Source organism: Falco biarmicus, chromosome 9, assembly GCF_023638135.1.
Source record: "Falco biarmicus isolate bFalBia1 chromosome 9, bFalBia1.pri, whole genome shotgun sequence".
Classification (NCBI taxonomy): domain Eukaryota; kingdom Metazoa; phylum Chordata; class Aves; order Falconiformes; family Falconidae; genus Falco; species Falco biarmicus.
Window position 1 is genome coordinate 29598747 of NC_079296.1, and position 16877 is coordinate 29615623.

The following is a 16877-nucleotide window of genomic DNA, read 5'->3' on the forward strand; positions in this document are numbered from 1 at the left end:
TTGTGACAAAGCAAAGAAGGAATTCAGCATTAAACAGTCTAAACCTTGAATCTCTACTTTTCCCTTTCTGAAGATTCCTGTTACTTTCATTACACACATTCCAACTACAGTGGTAGGTCAGGCAGAGCAATAATAGCACTGGCATTTTATCATGTAATTCCAGAACATTCCTATTCTCTGAGAACAGAAACAGAAGTTGTATGGGGGAAGGAAAAAAAAATAGCAATGCTTGGTAAACTTTGGTTTCTTTGCCCTTTTGTAGACTATACAGCACTTAGTCCGCACAAGCTTTTCTGCTTTTATGCTCAGTTCCTGCAAGTTTGGTCCCATTAATCCTGCTGCTGTCCTACTGTGGTGGTCTGACCCTGGCTGAATGCCAGGTGACCACCAGAACCACTCTATCACTCCCGTCCTCAACCAGACAGCAGGGAGAAAATATGTAACAAAAGGGTCGTGGGTCAAGATAAGGACAGGGAGATCACTCATCAATTACCACAGGCAAAACAGACTCAGCTTGGGGAATTTAGCTTCATTTCTTACCATTCAAATCAGAAAAGCCACCCTCCCCCCAGCCCTCCCTTCTCCCCAGGCTTAACTAAATTCCCAGTTTCTTTATGTCCTCCCCCAAGCAGCACAGGGGAATGGGGAATGAGAGTTACGGTCTGTTCATCACACATTGTTTCTGCCACTCCTTCCTCCTCAAGCTCTTCCCCTGCTCCGGCATGGGGTCCCTCCCACAGGAGACAGTTAACCTCCACGGGCTGCAGGGAGACAGCCTGCTTCACCATGGTCTTCAACACAGGCTGCAGGGGAATCTCTGCTCCAGTGCCTGGAGCACCTCCTGCCCCTCCTTCTTCACTGGCCTGGGTGTCTGCAGAGTTGTTGCTCTCACCTAGTCTTAATCCTCTCTTCCACTGGCATAGACATTTTGTAAATTTTTTTTTCCCTTCACAGCACGCTACCACAGAGGCACTACCACCACTGCTGATTAGCTGGGCCTTGGCCAGTGGTGGGTCCGTCTTGGAGCCGGCTGGCACTGGCTCCATTGGACATGGGGAAAGCTTCTGACATCTCACAGAAGCCACCCCTACAGCCCCCCTCTATGAAAATCTTACCATGCAAACAGACTGTACCTACCTCAGGCTCCTTGCCTCAGACCTCTTCTCTTTGCCTCATTTGCCCTGTTTCCACAATTCAGGACTCTCAGTTGAATATCCTTGCTAAGCCTGACAATCTTTTCTTTTAGACTTGCTCTCTTCGCTCTGCTCTGCCTACTAGTCCAAATTCCTATCCCCTTCTCATTTTTTTTGTCCAATCTGCACTTAACCACACCCCCAGCAGTTCCACTAGCCAGCCTCTCTATCCATCCCTGAGATACCAGCTACCCACAGCTACCAGCATCTCCCCTTAAATTATGCCCATGATGTCCTTTGCCAGCTGTCCTGTTCCAGGCTCTTCCTCCCTTTGCTAACCATTTACCCAGCCCTTCCTCCTTCACAATTAATAATGCCTTTTTTTTTCACCTGCCCTCATTTTCTTCTGTACATCTTCCAGATTCCTTCACTTGTAAATCATCATCTCAGAAAAATATTCTTTCCCTCATTCTGGTCACACTACTGTTCTTTAGGTATTCAGACACTAGGTACATTTGTTCTTTCAGCCTCCTTTTTCTACTCTGCTTAGGTGTCAACAGAAGATCCTCAAAAGCACAACAGAGAGGCATTCCCTTTTCCTTTCAACATCCAGCCTGACCAGTTACTGAGCCATGAAATTTGTACTGCAGCACACTCTGCAAGGAAAACTCATCTACACTATGGTCACATTCACATCAAAGAGATGCTCTGGAAGTCTGAGAGATTTTAGCAGCTAAAGACAGCTATTTCTACCCACATAAATAGATATTTTTCAGAGGTTCTGCTAAGCTGCATGAAGCTTTCCATAGGAAAAGTAAAACATATACAGCAGATAAAAGCCATCCTCTTAACAGATTTCCAGACTTAGCTCCAAATCATGAATATTAGAGCATTCCGTATAAAGTGTCCCAAGAATTTAGACAGGCAGGATAATTTTACTAGGCTTTTTCTCAGTAACAGTTGAGCTATTCCGAATAAGTAACTTCCAAAAACTATTTCTGCCTGAGGAAGACATCCTGTATAGAGAGGACCAAAAGGATGTTTCTGTCTGAACAGGAAGAGTTGCATGCACTTAAGAGTGCTTATTTTCAATGGTGAGCAGAGACATTTAACACAGAGAACAACTAGCTCTTTTTCAGTAACATTTACTTTGGAGCTGTAAGAGTCACCTAAGAATTTGTGTTTCCATTAGTTCATCTGCTTTCTTATAATGTGTGGGTTAAAATGCAAGTCACTGCAGTTTAACTTACCGAACATTTTCTGGTCTCAGTTTATCCAGTACCATCTCTATCAAATCAGGCCTGAATTCTTCAAGCAAATATTCAGCAGCCAATACTTCTTCTATAGGATAATACTAAAAAACAAAGCCCAGAAACACGTAAATGAATTAATAAACAAGTAAGCATGAGAAAACTACTGTTTTGAAAAGGAAATAGAAGTGTATACTTTTGGCCACTAAATCTGTATTGCCTTGGCAATTTCAAATTTGAAGTGCATAGAAGTTTTAGAACCTCTCTCTCTTAAAACTAACCAGGATGGAGTAGTACTCTATGTAATTACATTTCTCCTATATTTGGTAATTTTATATACTCTGTATTACCATTCTTTTCTCTTGAAATATTTTGTCTCAATATAAAAAGTCACCCATCTTTAAATAGTTTTGAAGTAACTACAGTAAAAATAACATGGTAAATGCTGACCCCTGGAGGATATGTTTAAAGATAAAAGAACTCTTAAGTACTCACTAGAGTGCATTTGGGAAAAACAAAACATAAACAAAACTATCCCAAAACAGTAACAACAAAACCCCAACCACCAACCAAAAAAAACCCCACCACTAAGTTTTTTAGGATCCTAAGATTCCTATTTTTTTAAGAATCCTATTTTTATTTACAGTAATTTAAAGGAAAGTATATGTCAATTTTCTAAAAGTGTAATACAAATTTACAGAGTTTTAATGCTAACGTTTTTTAATTAGGATCAAACTGAAAATCTCTTAAGGTACGTCACAATTTAAGAAGGAAAAAACAGTGAAAATTCCTTTGAAAATTATTAGTGTGGTTGACAGGAAAACTTTATTGATAAACATCTGTTTACCAAGGGGAAACTACCAGGTGACCTAAGCCCTGAGCACTTGCAGTTTGCCATATTGGTATACATTTTTTGACCAGAACTATTATAAAATGGCTTTCTGAATTACATACATTATACAAAAGACTACAGTGGAGTAGTTACAGAGTAACTCACACAAAGATTTCGGAAAAGAGAAAGGTCCTGGGGGGTGGAGACCAAGGGCAATAAACCAAACCTGTGTTAGAAAAAATTCAAATGTGAATGCTAAAAATCCAGAATTTGAAAGAACTTGTCAAAAGATTCCTTGTACACTGCAGAATACTCATTTAACTACATTCTTCATAAATGGCTAAGCAGACTAAGCAACCTAAAGGGGAAATATTAAGTAATCTATGCACTTCTATCTGAAATCACCAATGCAATATAGATTTTGTGACCAAAAGTCTACACGCTATTTCCTTTACAAACACAGGACACAGTCTGCCCACCAGCTGGAACTGAACATTAAATTTACTTGGTTACTTTGTTATTTTTGTATTGCTTGAGAGGTGGGTTGGACAAGATGACCTTCAGAGGTCCAGTCCAACCCCAAACACACTTCTGTGATTCTGTGACTACTTTCCAGCAAAGTCAGAGCATAACGTAACTAAAATAAAGCAGACTAAAACAACGTAGATACAACAATCAGATTAAAATGAAGTTTTACAAATAGGAAAATTAAGAGACAAAACACAACAAAAGAGAAGGGGCACTGTAAACCAGAGAACAACTACCTGGAAAACATCAAGACTAAACATGACAAATATGAAATATAATTTCACAGCAAGACCTTAGAGGTGACTCCTTAGACCAGCACAAATGTGCTTTAAAGATGAACTTCTTGTTTTGTTGAGTAAATAGGTTTCTTAAACCCTTTTGGTAAATACGTAACAACTCATGACATTACATTTACTCACGCTAACTTATACACAGGTTCTTCTCCAAGTTATGAAAAAGTTAGTATTCGTAAGCACATGAAATCACCGAACAAAATTCTAGCTTGGTTAATTCAAAGCACAAGCTTAGTATGACTCAGAGGCAATAAAAAGAACTAGAAAAAGTATTTTTCTAGTATTTTGTAATCAACTAGCAGCAGAATCAGAATTACCATGCATACTGCAAAGCACGGCAAAAGAAATGCAGTGGGGAAAAAAAAAAGGGTTGTGAATCAATACCCTGCTCTTTGGAACACTACTTGCAACTTCCTCATCTAATTTTTGGAGACAGCAATTGTAATTGGGAATGATCCAACAAATACAGATCACTGAAAGACTGTTTCAGAAGTCAGAAGTCCATTTGGTAAATAGATTTTATGCATTTGACACAACAGAAGCAATAGATAGCATCCCTAATAGGGGTTTCAGTTTTTTATGGTTTATTTATATGAATTTAAATGGTTTCAGTTAAGTCTAATGCTTTTTAGTAATCAGTAAGACAATTCTAAAACTAAAGATTCATTATTTTGAACTTTACAAATTTAAGGTGTAGGAGCATTCACAGGAACTCCTGCAAAGAAATGAACGATGCCTCTGAGTAGATGTAGACATTAGCTGTGCAATGGAGAATGGCTGCAATGTATAAAAGTTACGTGAATTTCACTAGACAAAAAAAACCTGCCTGACTTCCTTTAATGCAAAATGAGGGAACTGAATTTTGCAAGAAGTATATAGACTAAGTATAAGCTTCATGATGATGCTTTCCATGCCAATACGTAATCACATTAGTAGAGTCAAACATTTCTAATTTGCCATCTTAATGCAGACATTTTTGCTTATTGCAGTATTTCCACATTGTTAACTATAGAAACACTTAGAAACATAGTGCTTGTGTTTACGATAAAATATTATTTTTCTCGTATCCCCCTAGAGAACATTTAGGCTATCAGGTAGACACAGAATGACAAGGTACATATGTCTTAGGAAACACTGAAGCAGATCAAATAGCAACTCCAGTTAGTGTAAAACCAGTTCTACCAAGTATAGAAGTGTAAAACGGTAGAGAGTGAAGTAAGTGTGACATTGACCGCCAAAACTAAGATCTGCACAGCATGGTATTAGCCTCTTAAGCTCAAGAAGTGCAAAAGACCCTTGCAAATACCTGTATTTATTAAGAGAATAATCAAACATGCTGTTAAATGATTACTATAATGTAAAACAAACAAGAAAAAAAAAACCACACACACAACCAACTAAACAAAAACACTTACATGCAACATTCCTCCAAGCTTTGATGTATAACCTCGTGGTCGTTCTTTGTCTTTAAATCTGAATGCCACAGCATTTAGATCCTAGGAAACAACGTAGGAAGAGTTGAAAAGCATGTAATAGAGACTATTTTAAGAATAATTATTGGCTACTCAATTCCTTTTTATAAGATAAAGAAGGAGTTTTGTTGTATCCATTTTATATTAGTTAGACAGGTACCTAACAGAAGTTTTCAGTAATCATCAAGTTATACAAACTCACAAGCAATTTCAGATAGTCTTACAATGTGAAGTGTTACACAAGTCTTCTAAGCCCTGCTTGTAGTAAACCTGTCCCATAGCTCATATATTTTGATTTCCTGATAATGTGAAAACACACCAACTTTGATACAAGCAATGTATAGTGTTCCAGTGCAGTGTTAGTTGTACATCACTGAACCAAAGCCTTTCCTTCTTCCTTTTTTGTTCCTTTTGTTCAGCCAGCTAAAAGGTAACTTTAGAGACAGAAAAAGTGTGTGTGTTTATGCTGTCCTAGCCACAGAAATAGAACACACCATTCTTGGAATACAACAGCAAGGGTGAATTCAAGAGGTCTAAGACTACAAAGCCAATGAAAATAACAGCTCATCCTTTTGTTAAGCCATGCAGTCTAGTTAATTCAACAATTCAGCTTAAAATAAACTCAAAAGAAGATTCTTTTGAAACTAGTTCACCAGCTCTTCCGACTCACCTCACAGCCTCAGGAGTGCTGGGGCTGATACAAGAGAAGCAAGGAAAAGACACAGGGACAAGATGGGAGGATGGAACTACCTCTTTTGAATCTTGAATTTGCTTACAAGGACAACGAAACAATCATGATTCCATCATGACTTTTAGCAGAGGGTAAAGAGAGATTTCCTTTGCAGTTGTCAAAATGCATCTGCGGAATTTCTGCTCTTAGAGAATCAACAGTTTTCACCAAACAAAGCTAAGATGGAACATGAAATCTTTACCCAAGTATTTGTAGCGAACCAATGAGCCTACATAGATATATATCTAATAAAACTGGGTTTATTTCACACTGTCATTGAGAATTATTTAATTCTAACAGGATACTTTACATTTTTGCTTTATGCACACAGAATCATACACACTTGATAAGAAGTGTGAATGGTTCAGCAAAGACTGAAGTGTACAGCAAAAGTACTCCATGGAATTGTGGTTCACCTCTCAGAAAGGTGAAAGAACAATCAGCAGATTAAATGTCCTACTGCCTTTATAATCTCAACTATATAATTTGACACATGAAAGAAGAGGGGTAGAGTAACAGCCATTTCAATTTCCAATTCTATGTTGCCCCTCACAGTAAATGCTTCCCCACCTCCACCTTCAGTGAAGACTAAGGAAGGTTATGCAAAACCTTTGCAGACAGAGTAAGGTACTTCTTCCTCCACCTCCATTATACCATCATAAAATGTCAACTCACAGCTCTGTAAGAGCACTTCACATCTACATCAAGACAATATATCCTGAATATACTTGTTATTTGTGTCATGTTGTACTTTAAAATTAATAAACTTCACTACTGTGTGATTATTAAAGGCTATTTCCACAGCCAAAGAATCTGTTTCTACTTATAATCCAAAAATTTGCGAAAAATACTACCACTACATATTTCAAGCACCAACTGTTGTACCTTGCACTCTTGGAAAACCCATTCCTGAGGTCCTTCTGTACGTAGTTTTTGAATGTATTGAAACATGTGCAAAATAATATCTTCAACATGCACTGGAAAGAAAAAATACTTGCTTAATAACTCACTCAGTTCTGCACAAAGAAAAAATTCTGATGAACACAAATATTAAGGTTTTATTTTTAATTGCAGCCTGATACACCAAGATGTTTAAGTACATATGCAATCCCACTGGCAAAGTTAAACATATTTTTCTCAGTCATGAATTTAAGAGAAGTGTTCAAGTCCCCAGCTAATTCTGAGAACAGCACTGAACACACCTTGTGTTAAGATATTGATTTATAATATAATTTAACTCAGGTCTAAATAGTATGACTAAATAGCACATAAAGGTATTAACAGCTTTCTTTTGAAGAACTTTAAAACATTCAATGAAATACTTTCGTATAACCTCAAATAAGTTGGTTTCTTATGTTAGATGAAATGTGTTGGCATACTGAGAGGATCTAAACACAGAAGAATAACCAGTTAATTAAAATACATTGGCTTTCAAGCTAAAAACATAACTAGTCTCTGTGGATACAAACACAAACCCATCATATCAGGAATAACATGGAACGCAGACATCACGCTTCACTTACAAAGTCCTTCCTCTGTCAAGTCCACATTAATGATGAAAAACATGAAGCCTCTAGCACCTTCCTTCTGTCCTCCAACAAGAGTATTTACCCACCCTATGAAATCAAAAAGCAAATATATTACATAAACAAATCTGTAACAATTTATAATACTTTTTGTATGCTTCAGCAACATTAAATTTTTATTTTATTTTTTTTTAACATTTTGAGTACTTAACATGTTCCCCTCCTCAATGCCTATAGCAACAGCACAAATTAAACATAACACAAGTCAGACTTAACTGGTTTTGTGCTCAAAGTGATATGACAAACTCAAGACTATTTGATTACTGGGCAATTTATTTCTGCTTGGAAGACAGTAGTGTAAAGCAAAATAGTGAAAGATACACTCTTGCAGTCTTCCAGACATTAAGGCACCTGACAGCAGTCTCTGAGCCCATGGCAGAATAGAAATAAGTTCATTATGGCAAAGTTCGTGTACTTCTCTAAACACGAGTAGATAAAGGGGAGCGCAGGAAATAACAGCTTCAGCAGTCAGCATGACTGTTGTTTATTACTTTTACCCACCACAGACACAATTTTATGTGCAAAATGACTTACAACTCGAGTTACTCAAACAGTTAGGGGCAGAAAGAGGTCAATTTTAAGTGAAATGTAGCTAAGCTTTAAAAAGTTGTGTAATAAACGACTTTTTAATTCTTTACCTTCAAAGGACTTACCTTTGGCTTTAAGCTCTGATAAAAGACTCCCTGGGCCTTCATGCCCAATCAGATGACCAAGATAATGGCCAGGGTTTGACTTATAGTACTTCTGAAGGTCTGGTATAGGAAATGTGACATAAAGATTTCTAATGTCCTTAATGGGTACCACTTTGTAAAGTTGCTGAGGAGGAAAATAAACAAGGAGATCCATAAACAAAAGGTAACTCATTATTTTATTCATCTCAGGAGCACATACTATGTTCCCTTCAGACACACACGTTTGATTACAAACATATCAACAAAATCTTGAAAGTAAAAGGTAGGTACTTAGGGCATTGTATGTACTTTAGCCATTCATGATGCAAACAAAAAGAGGATTAATTATCTCTCAGTTGCTTACAGCTGCAACCAAAGGTACAGCCTTTACTATGAACTATATAAAACTATACTAAGCACGGAAAGGTGAGTAGAAAATTAAGAAAGAAATATGGAACTTAACAGGGACACCGATACAAAAGTAGTGAAGTGCACAATGTATTACTGAAACATAAAAAATACCATTTAAGAGAGACACTCTGATGGAAGATGTATCTCTACATACCCGAAGGTGTTCTTCCTGGAAGGGATGCTCAGGAAACTCTGGTATAGGGACATTTTTATTCTCTACTTCTGAAAATAACTTTACCACTAAGCAAGTCAGTTCATCCAAGGATTCTAGAATACAAAAACATTAGAAGAAGCATGATCATTTTCTGAAGATTCTGGTGAATTTGGATTTGGTGTATTCTGTGTAATTTGAATTACACAGAAAAGTAGTGTTAATGGTATGATGATTATTAATTTCAGAAAGGAAAACTTTATTATTACTTAAGTTTTGAACTATAATGTGCTATAAGCACTATGCTTATTAAAGGAACGCTTCAACCATGATTAAAATAAATCTTGTAACCGGGAAAAACATCTTTAAATTTTACTCGTTAATCTAAGCTGGACCTAAAGAAAAGAAACATTAGATATTGAACATTTACAAAAATAAACATTCCATAAAAAGCTTAAGGGATATGGAATTACACCTGCAAATTTTCCAGAGTGAAAGCAACTTTGCCAAAACCTGGATTTTCTTCAGCCTCAGCTCACCTCCAGTACTTCATGTACAGTGTGAGCCAGGGTGATTTATCCTCAGTGCCCCAAAATTTCACACACATCTGTAACCTGTTTAAGTACTTCCACTTTTACAATCATTCCAGTTCATGACTCCAGTACTCTCCAAAAACGAGCGGAAGACCATTTGTGAAAAGAATTTAATGTTGTGCATGAATTCACCTAAACTGACCTAATGCCATTTCTGTTGAAATACAGCCTTCAAATTAGCTACCTGCTTAAAGAAAGGCATTCTGAAACACTTCTGAAAGAGAGAATAAGTTAAGAAAGGTTCATCACGTTTTTTAGCACCTTTTAAGGGTGGGCATTGAAGAAAAAACTGGGCATTTCTTGGATGTCTCAAAGTACAATCTTAATCCTGGAAAGATTTCAAAGAGTGGTCACCTTGTTAGTCAGAACAATCCCAGTTAAATGTAAAAAGCAGAATCTTTCCTGGCCAACATATGCATGCTCCTACACTACACAGAGAACTGTGCAGGAAAAACAACCAATGCAAACCAAGATGGGGCACTGTATAATAACATTTTGTGAACTACATGTATTTCTATTAAAGAGCCATATTTTTCATCCACATCAGCAAAATACACATTTATCTGCTTTGGAGACTTCACTAAACATGAAATTGTTTGGTCACTCTGTACAAGTTTTACTCTTCTCCCTTCCGTAGACTTTCAGACACTTGCATACACTTCATTTTCTTCAAACATAAATACATGTAAAGTCTTACTCAACCAACAGAACAAAACTCACCTCTTCCTAAGACACAAATAGCCATTAAATTTGATGAATAGTAAGTAGAATGGAACTTCAATAGCTCTTGTCTTACATCTATTCCTTCTTTGGTTGGCCTAGTTTCCAGGGTGAATTTGTTCCCTGTAACATAAGTTAAAAATACTTGTTTATGAATTTACAAATTAAAAAGAAAAATATTAATAAATCTGCTTTTCTCCAGATGGATAGTAATTTTTAAAATAATTACTATGCACAGTAAGTAAACTGAATCAATACTGTCTCAACTTATCAGAGACAACAAATACTTCCACCCTCAATCTGCACATTCCTGAAGAACCAAGGATGTTTTACTTTTCCAAATTATTTTTTTAAATTTGAATGGGTTATTTCAAAGCAATGCAAGTAAGCCCAGGCTCTAATTCAGAAGAAGAAGAGTTTTTTTCTTTGGCACATTTGGAGTAGGTTTTACTCCCATATAAACTCCTATGACTCTTGTCACAGGAATCACCATGTGCAATTATTTGTGGCCACAAATTATAGCCTAGTATATGAAATGAAATAAACAATTACTAATTTACAAACACAATTTGTAAACTGCAACTGTTCAGCTTCTGCTTCACAAACAGCCAAGCAGCAGACAAGTTCCTATAGAGGAAGACAAGTACAACTCTCCCTGAATAAGCGCATAAGCAGAAAATACCAAACTTTATCTGTTAAGTTATCCTCCTATTAATTAGTGCAATCTTTGCATCAAGCTGTCAATCATTTACTCTACAGACATACTCCACATTTATAGTCAAAGCAGAACTCATGTTTAGTGAACGTAAGAACATGAAACAACAGAAAAATTAGTCTACAAAGAGCACACTGGATTTCAATCAGCTCCACTTCCCATTACTACACAGACACACAAAATAGTCAACAGAATCTACCAACCAGAATGGCACACTAATACTCCATCTGTTAACTCTAAGATCAGTAACTCCCTTAAGTGACAACTAGACCAGGTACAGACGAAAGCAAGGCGTGAGGAGGAAGAATAAGGCAAGGAAAACATAACAGAAATATTAACTTGTGTGCTTACAGGAAAAACAGCAAGAAAGAGAGAAGAGACTGGGAGAGCATGCCTGCTATGCATATATGTCCAGTGCACAAACCCTACAATCACAGATATAAGTTAATACAAATCAATGAAGCAAAATTAGCTACATAAATAATATAACACAAGTATATTGTCTAGATGTTCAGTGGTTAGACACAAATCCAATTACAACTGCAACAATTAACAAATCATCATAGAGAGGCCACCTGAAGAAATATACTGCTTTAACTTTCAAAATGTGCATGTTAGTAAAAGCAAGGATTCTTAATGACACCTAAAAAGAATAATTAGGGTATTATGTTTAAAATATTTTGTGTATATTCCTCACCATCCATAGACCAATGAAATGCAGAAGTTTTAGATACCCTACAGTGTTTACTCCCACAGAATCAACACATAGGTTAACATAAAATAAAGACAATGCTTTAGCTCAGTAACTATGCTGTTACAGTACTGGCATTCATTAAGGGGCAAGAGTCAGGAGACACCTTGCAGATGTAGGAAAATGGACACTAGAGAGTGCAAAAATGTCTGGGAAAGGACTTGACACTGTTGAGGGCACTGATGGAGAAGAATTGCAATCATTGCAATCATAGGCATTAGTTCAGGTAGATGGGTGAAAGATACCTGCGACAAAATACACATCCTAACAAGAAAACTGCAAGATTAAGGTGCATTTGTCTCTGGACAGACAAGTAACGGAAGGTTTGCTGGCAAAACAGGCTGCACGGCAATGAGTGCACCTGAAGCATCAAATGGATTCCTGTATTCTGCTAGACTAAAATCATCTCAGCTGGTCAAAAGGAAACAATAAGAAGGATGCCAAGTGCAACTGTCATGAAAACCACATCACAGTTGTCATCTCTTTGGGTAAATTTAAACCATCAAAGTTGGGCTCTAATTCTGCAAAGTCAGATCTACAGGAAGGCTATGTGCTATAATTTAATTTCAGAATCAGAGCCTACTCTAAGAGGTGAGTATGACTACTGCTACTGAATTTGAGCACATTTCAGGTATTCTCTCCACGAAACCACTTCACTTGTGTCAGGTATAAAACCTTCTTAAATTGTAGAAAACTATTTCTGAAACTTCCACTTAAGTTTTCTGAGTGCTATGTAAAAAGTAAGCTCTTCAGTAGCAGAGATTACAGAATGTACTTTGGATGCTTGCCTGCCTGTAAATATGCACAATTTATTTTCATATTTATCTGTCTGAGGAATGCAGTTACTGCTTCTCTGTTTCAGGCAGCCTCTCTTTATTGATGAACAGAGCAACACATACTCTTGTAGCAGTTGGCTACCAGCCCCTCAACAACACCCTCCATCAACAGGTGCAAAAATATTCTCTTTTTTGAGACACAGGAAGAAACACATCCCCAAAGCCCATTATCTGCCCTCCCATCATCCTACTGTACCCAGTATTTGCATCAACTATTCATCCAGCAAACTTACCCAGCCACAAAACACCTTCATGCTCAAGGATTAAACAGTGCAGTTCATGAATTAATAGCCCTTTTACTTTGATAGTTTCAAAATAAATTCATGTATAAAGTAACTTCTATGAAAAAAAGCACATTTAAACTTCTGCCAAAGCATCAAACATGTGGTTTTGACCATAACTGTGGTTTTGACCATAACTATGGTATCTTTAATGCTTTTTAAATTGAGGTTTTGGGGTGTTTGTTTTAAATTGTTACCAAGCATCGCGTGAGTAATAAAGCCTGTAAAAATACCTACAGACATAAGATTGGGATTTGTCCAAGACCACTTTATCTGTCCATCTACTACCGTTGTAGTCTATGCTTAAGACTTTGGTTTTATATTCTTAGTCAGTAGTTTTCACATTACTTTGCTGTTCTTTCTGATTCAACCTAGTCCCTGTCATCTAGCTCTAATGCAATACTAGTTAGCAGAAGGAGCATGTGGCTAACAATTTAAACACAGTTCATTCACTCTGCTATGCACAAAGACTTAACAGTACCAAATTATAACAAATCCAGTAATTAGAAAACAGTATTCACTGCAGTAATTATCAGAATCATAAAGGATGCTTCATCACTGTACTGCAGGTCTTGGATCACTCTGTTTCCTATGTTTTTGTCTCGCTCTGTTTGTTCTTACCATGTGGAGAATGTGATAAAACACCATAATAGACATATATGGAGATGAAAAAAAGGGAGTTTTTTCAGTCCGTCTTTAACAATTTTATATAAACAATAATACTATGTATGTTACACAGAACTCCAATGGATAATTATATTCTAACAAACCTGTTCCAAATTTACTGAAGGGATGGTTGGGGTTTCCAGTAGCCTTCTCCAATTGAAACAACCTCCAGGCATCATTCATCAGATTCTTCTCATGCTCAGAATCAACAGCATTCACTTCCCTGTCTTTGCAGCTTTCATCAAACAACGGGCACAGGAAAAACTGGGCAAATCTAAACAGAAAAAAATTAAATCAAGTCAAGAATACGGTATATAAATGGTAACAGAGAAGTAAGAAGCTTGGTACCTCCTGAAAACAGCTGAATATATAATATTTTTTACACAGAACTTATAAATTCTCTAACAGTTTTGACACTGATTCACTATCTTTTACTTCTCAATTTCTTTATCCATAAATGCAGACAACAACATATTCATCATATGAGGTACTACAAGGATCAAGGACCTTGGATCATAATTCATAACACTGATAATTTCTACTGTTCTCAAGTTTAGCTGCAAGAGGTTCTTAATCTTGGAAATCAGTCTTGTCAGACATTCAGGGAAAATACAAAGGGCAAATACACCCACTGACTACACACCTTTTAATTGCTGGCCCCTCCCACAAAAGTCAGAGATTTCCATGAGTTCCTTTTACTAATATATTACTAATATCTTTCTAGACTTATCCCTTTTTTGCTATCAATGAAACAAGGATCCTATGGGAAGCATCGTATTTGATTATACAGAGTATTTGCACAACACAAGTTCATGATCATATTCTGTGCCCTGTGCCCCACATTTCCAAAAATACTCAGTGTAAACACAACCTTTGAACTTCAAAAATTCTGCCTCAGTGGAGGACTCTGCTAGCTGAAAAAAACTGATAAAACCACCAAAAAACTTTTACACAATTTCAAACAGCACCTATATAAAAAAAAATTAAATATAAGCCACCACCACCCCATGCTCACCTGTCCAGTGCACCTTCTAGATGTTCATGTGACACATCGAAGTAATAGTTGGTATGTTCTCCACTTGTGAAGGCATTTGAGCTCCCAGCATGCTCACTAAGAAATTGACTATACTCATTCTCTTTTGGGTATTTCTTGGTGCCCAAGAACAGCATATGCTCACAAAAATGACTAAGCCCAGCAATGTTGGGGGGATCAGACAAAGATCCTGCAGGAGGAAAAATTTCATGTAACCATTCATAAAAAGTAATACTAAAATGTTAAGTCTTTTAAAGTGCTTTATGTTACAGTATGTTGCCTCAGGCAATTACATCAATTCTGTCGATGTAAAATGACACTTGTGCAGTTACAGTCAACTAAACCTAATCTTAAAAAAAATAAAAGAATTAGAATTAGTAACTGAACCAATTAGTGTCTCAAATTGCCTCTCCAGATCAGCCTGCATTGCCTTAGATAGATATTTTTTCAATTGAAGCCTGTGACTCATAATCTGTAAAGACCTGGCAGATCACAACGTTCTGACTTGTATACCTTGACTTTATTAACTGCACTGTGTTAAAAGGCAGCAATTGCCAACCACAATTAAGGATGTATTTATCCTGTGGTTTACAGGACAAGTGATAACCTCTAATTACCTGAACACAGGCAGCTATTGGTGACCAGTTAGTAGGTGTGAAGGCAGACAGATTAAAAGACAGCAATGATGTGCAAAAAGGGAAGCCATAAATGCTGAAGTCTGAGTCTTGAGAGTCCTGCTTTGGAGTGTGCAACCATGTGCAATGGGAGAGTAGAGATTAAGTCAATGGATACATCTCCTCCCGTACATGTACAGGAACTGGATACTGCAGTTGGCTATTACTGTCAAAGTACCTAATACAACCACATTTGAGATCCTCTGAACTAGATGATTTGTGACAGCCATCTCCATAATCAAAAAGGCCAGAAATTTAAGTTACTCTACTACTTCTGCCCTAACATCAACAGCAGCAAGAGCTGGATGCTTAGGTAATGAGTAAGGATGCTTAGGTAATGTGTGTGTGCATCATACTTTTGAAGCAACCAAGAAACTACACAAGCTTGAGAAATACCTCAGATACAAGAAAAGACTTCTATTATTCCAAAGAGTCAAAGTAACTGCCTGCCTGCCCCTTCCATTTCCAGTATTTCTGTTTGCACATTTAAGCATTATTAGAGTTAAGAGTGCCTCTCCAACTCCTCCAGCACTACAGCATTTTCTCACCTCTACACATCAACAACTTAACATGGGGATCACAAAAAAAAAAAAAAAAAAGTTTGACATGACAGATGGAGCTGTCTGAAATAATTGCACTCACACCCGCCCCTTTCATGCTTACAAAAGATCTTTCATAACATGAAACTTAATGGTTAAAAGAAGACTTTCTACTGACTGAGCTACACTTGAGTAAACACAGAGTACAATAAGAGCATTTAATTAGCTCTATTAATTTTCAGTTTGATGTGTCAAAGAATTTAATAAACTCTAAATTACAACAAAAGGCCAGGCTGACAACTGGATACCACTCCTGTCAGTTTAGCTGCAATTAAGATACCAAAACTTAAAGCATTTTATTAATGACATAATGAACACAACACGCATTAAATACCTATGTGCACATCTAGTGCTGCTGAAGACTTATCTGTGGTGGGGTCACTAATGAGAAGAGCTTTAATGCCATTTGCCAATTCCAGTCCACGATACTCTCGTTTATCCTCAGGCGATTTGATAATTTCATTTGTTATTCTCTTAATAGCTGGATTATTCATTTTGTTGTTTGTCTCTTTCTGAAACCTTGATGAAAACAGAAGAAATGTCACTTACTATTTTTACTTAAACCCTGCTAATATTTTAATATTATGTTAGAAAATACTGAGCAAAACTGATAGCAAGAAATTCAGTTCTGCGCAAAACTCACAGAAATGGCCTAAAAGCATAGTTCAGATCCTGAAAGAAATTGCTGTTAAAACAAGCACAACAACAAAAAACAAAGACTAAGCAACATTATGGAATTATAGATCACGTAACTGGATGTTTTAAGTTTCATACTGACGGTAATTAAAAAGTAACTCTACTAATGAAACACCATCCCCTTATACAATTATGAGAAAAATTAAATGAAATGATGCACATACTGCTACCTCAAGTATACTTTCAGGCATCATGGAAGTACTGCATGTGTCTGAACTGGTGGTTATATTATGAACGTTGTAACTCTGTGACTGTC

General features: G+C 36.8%; 1 protein-coding gene across 5 annotated transcripts in view; it reads right to left on the reverse strand.

The window, feature by feature from the left end:
• Positions 1-16877, reverse strand: part of IDE (insulin degrading enzyme) — a 70450-nt gene that overhangs the window by 44724 nt on the left and 8849 nt on the right. For all 5 annotated transcript variants that reach the window (XM_056351174.1, XM_056351176.1, XM_056351171.1 and 2 more), the window contains exons 2-11: positions 16260-16444; positions 14635-14842; positions 13724-13893; positions 10371-10493; positions 9061-9173; positions 8478-8640; positions 7762-7854; positions 7124-7215; positions 5452-5532; positions 2384-2487 (exon numbers count right to left, since the gene is read on the reverse strand). In XM_056351174.1, the coding sequence (XP_056207149.1) occupies positions 2384-2487; positions 5452-5532; positions 7124-7215; positions 7762-7854; positions 8478-8640; positions 9061-9173; positions 10371-10493; positions 13724-13893; positions 14635-14842; positions 16260-16419 (1307 nt within the window). In that variant the 5' untranslated portion in view covers positions 16420-16444. The remainder of the gene's footprint in view (positions 1-2383; positions 2488-5451; positions 5533-7123; positions 7216-7761; positions 7855-8477; positions 8641-9060; positions 9174-10370; positions 10494-13723; positions 13894-14634; positions 14843-16259; positions 16445-16877) is intronic.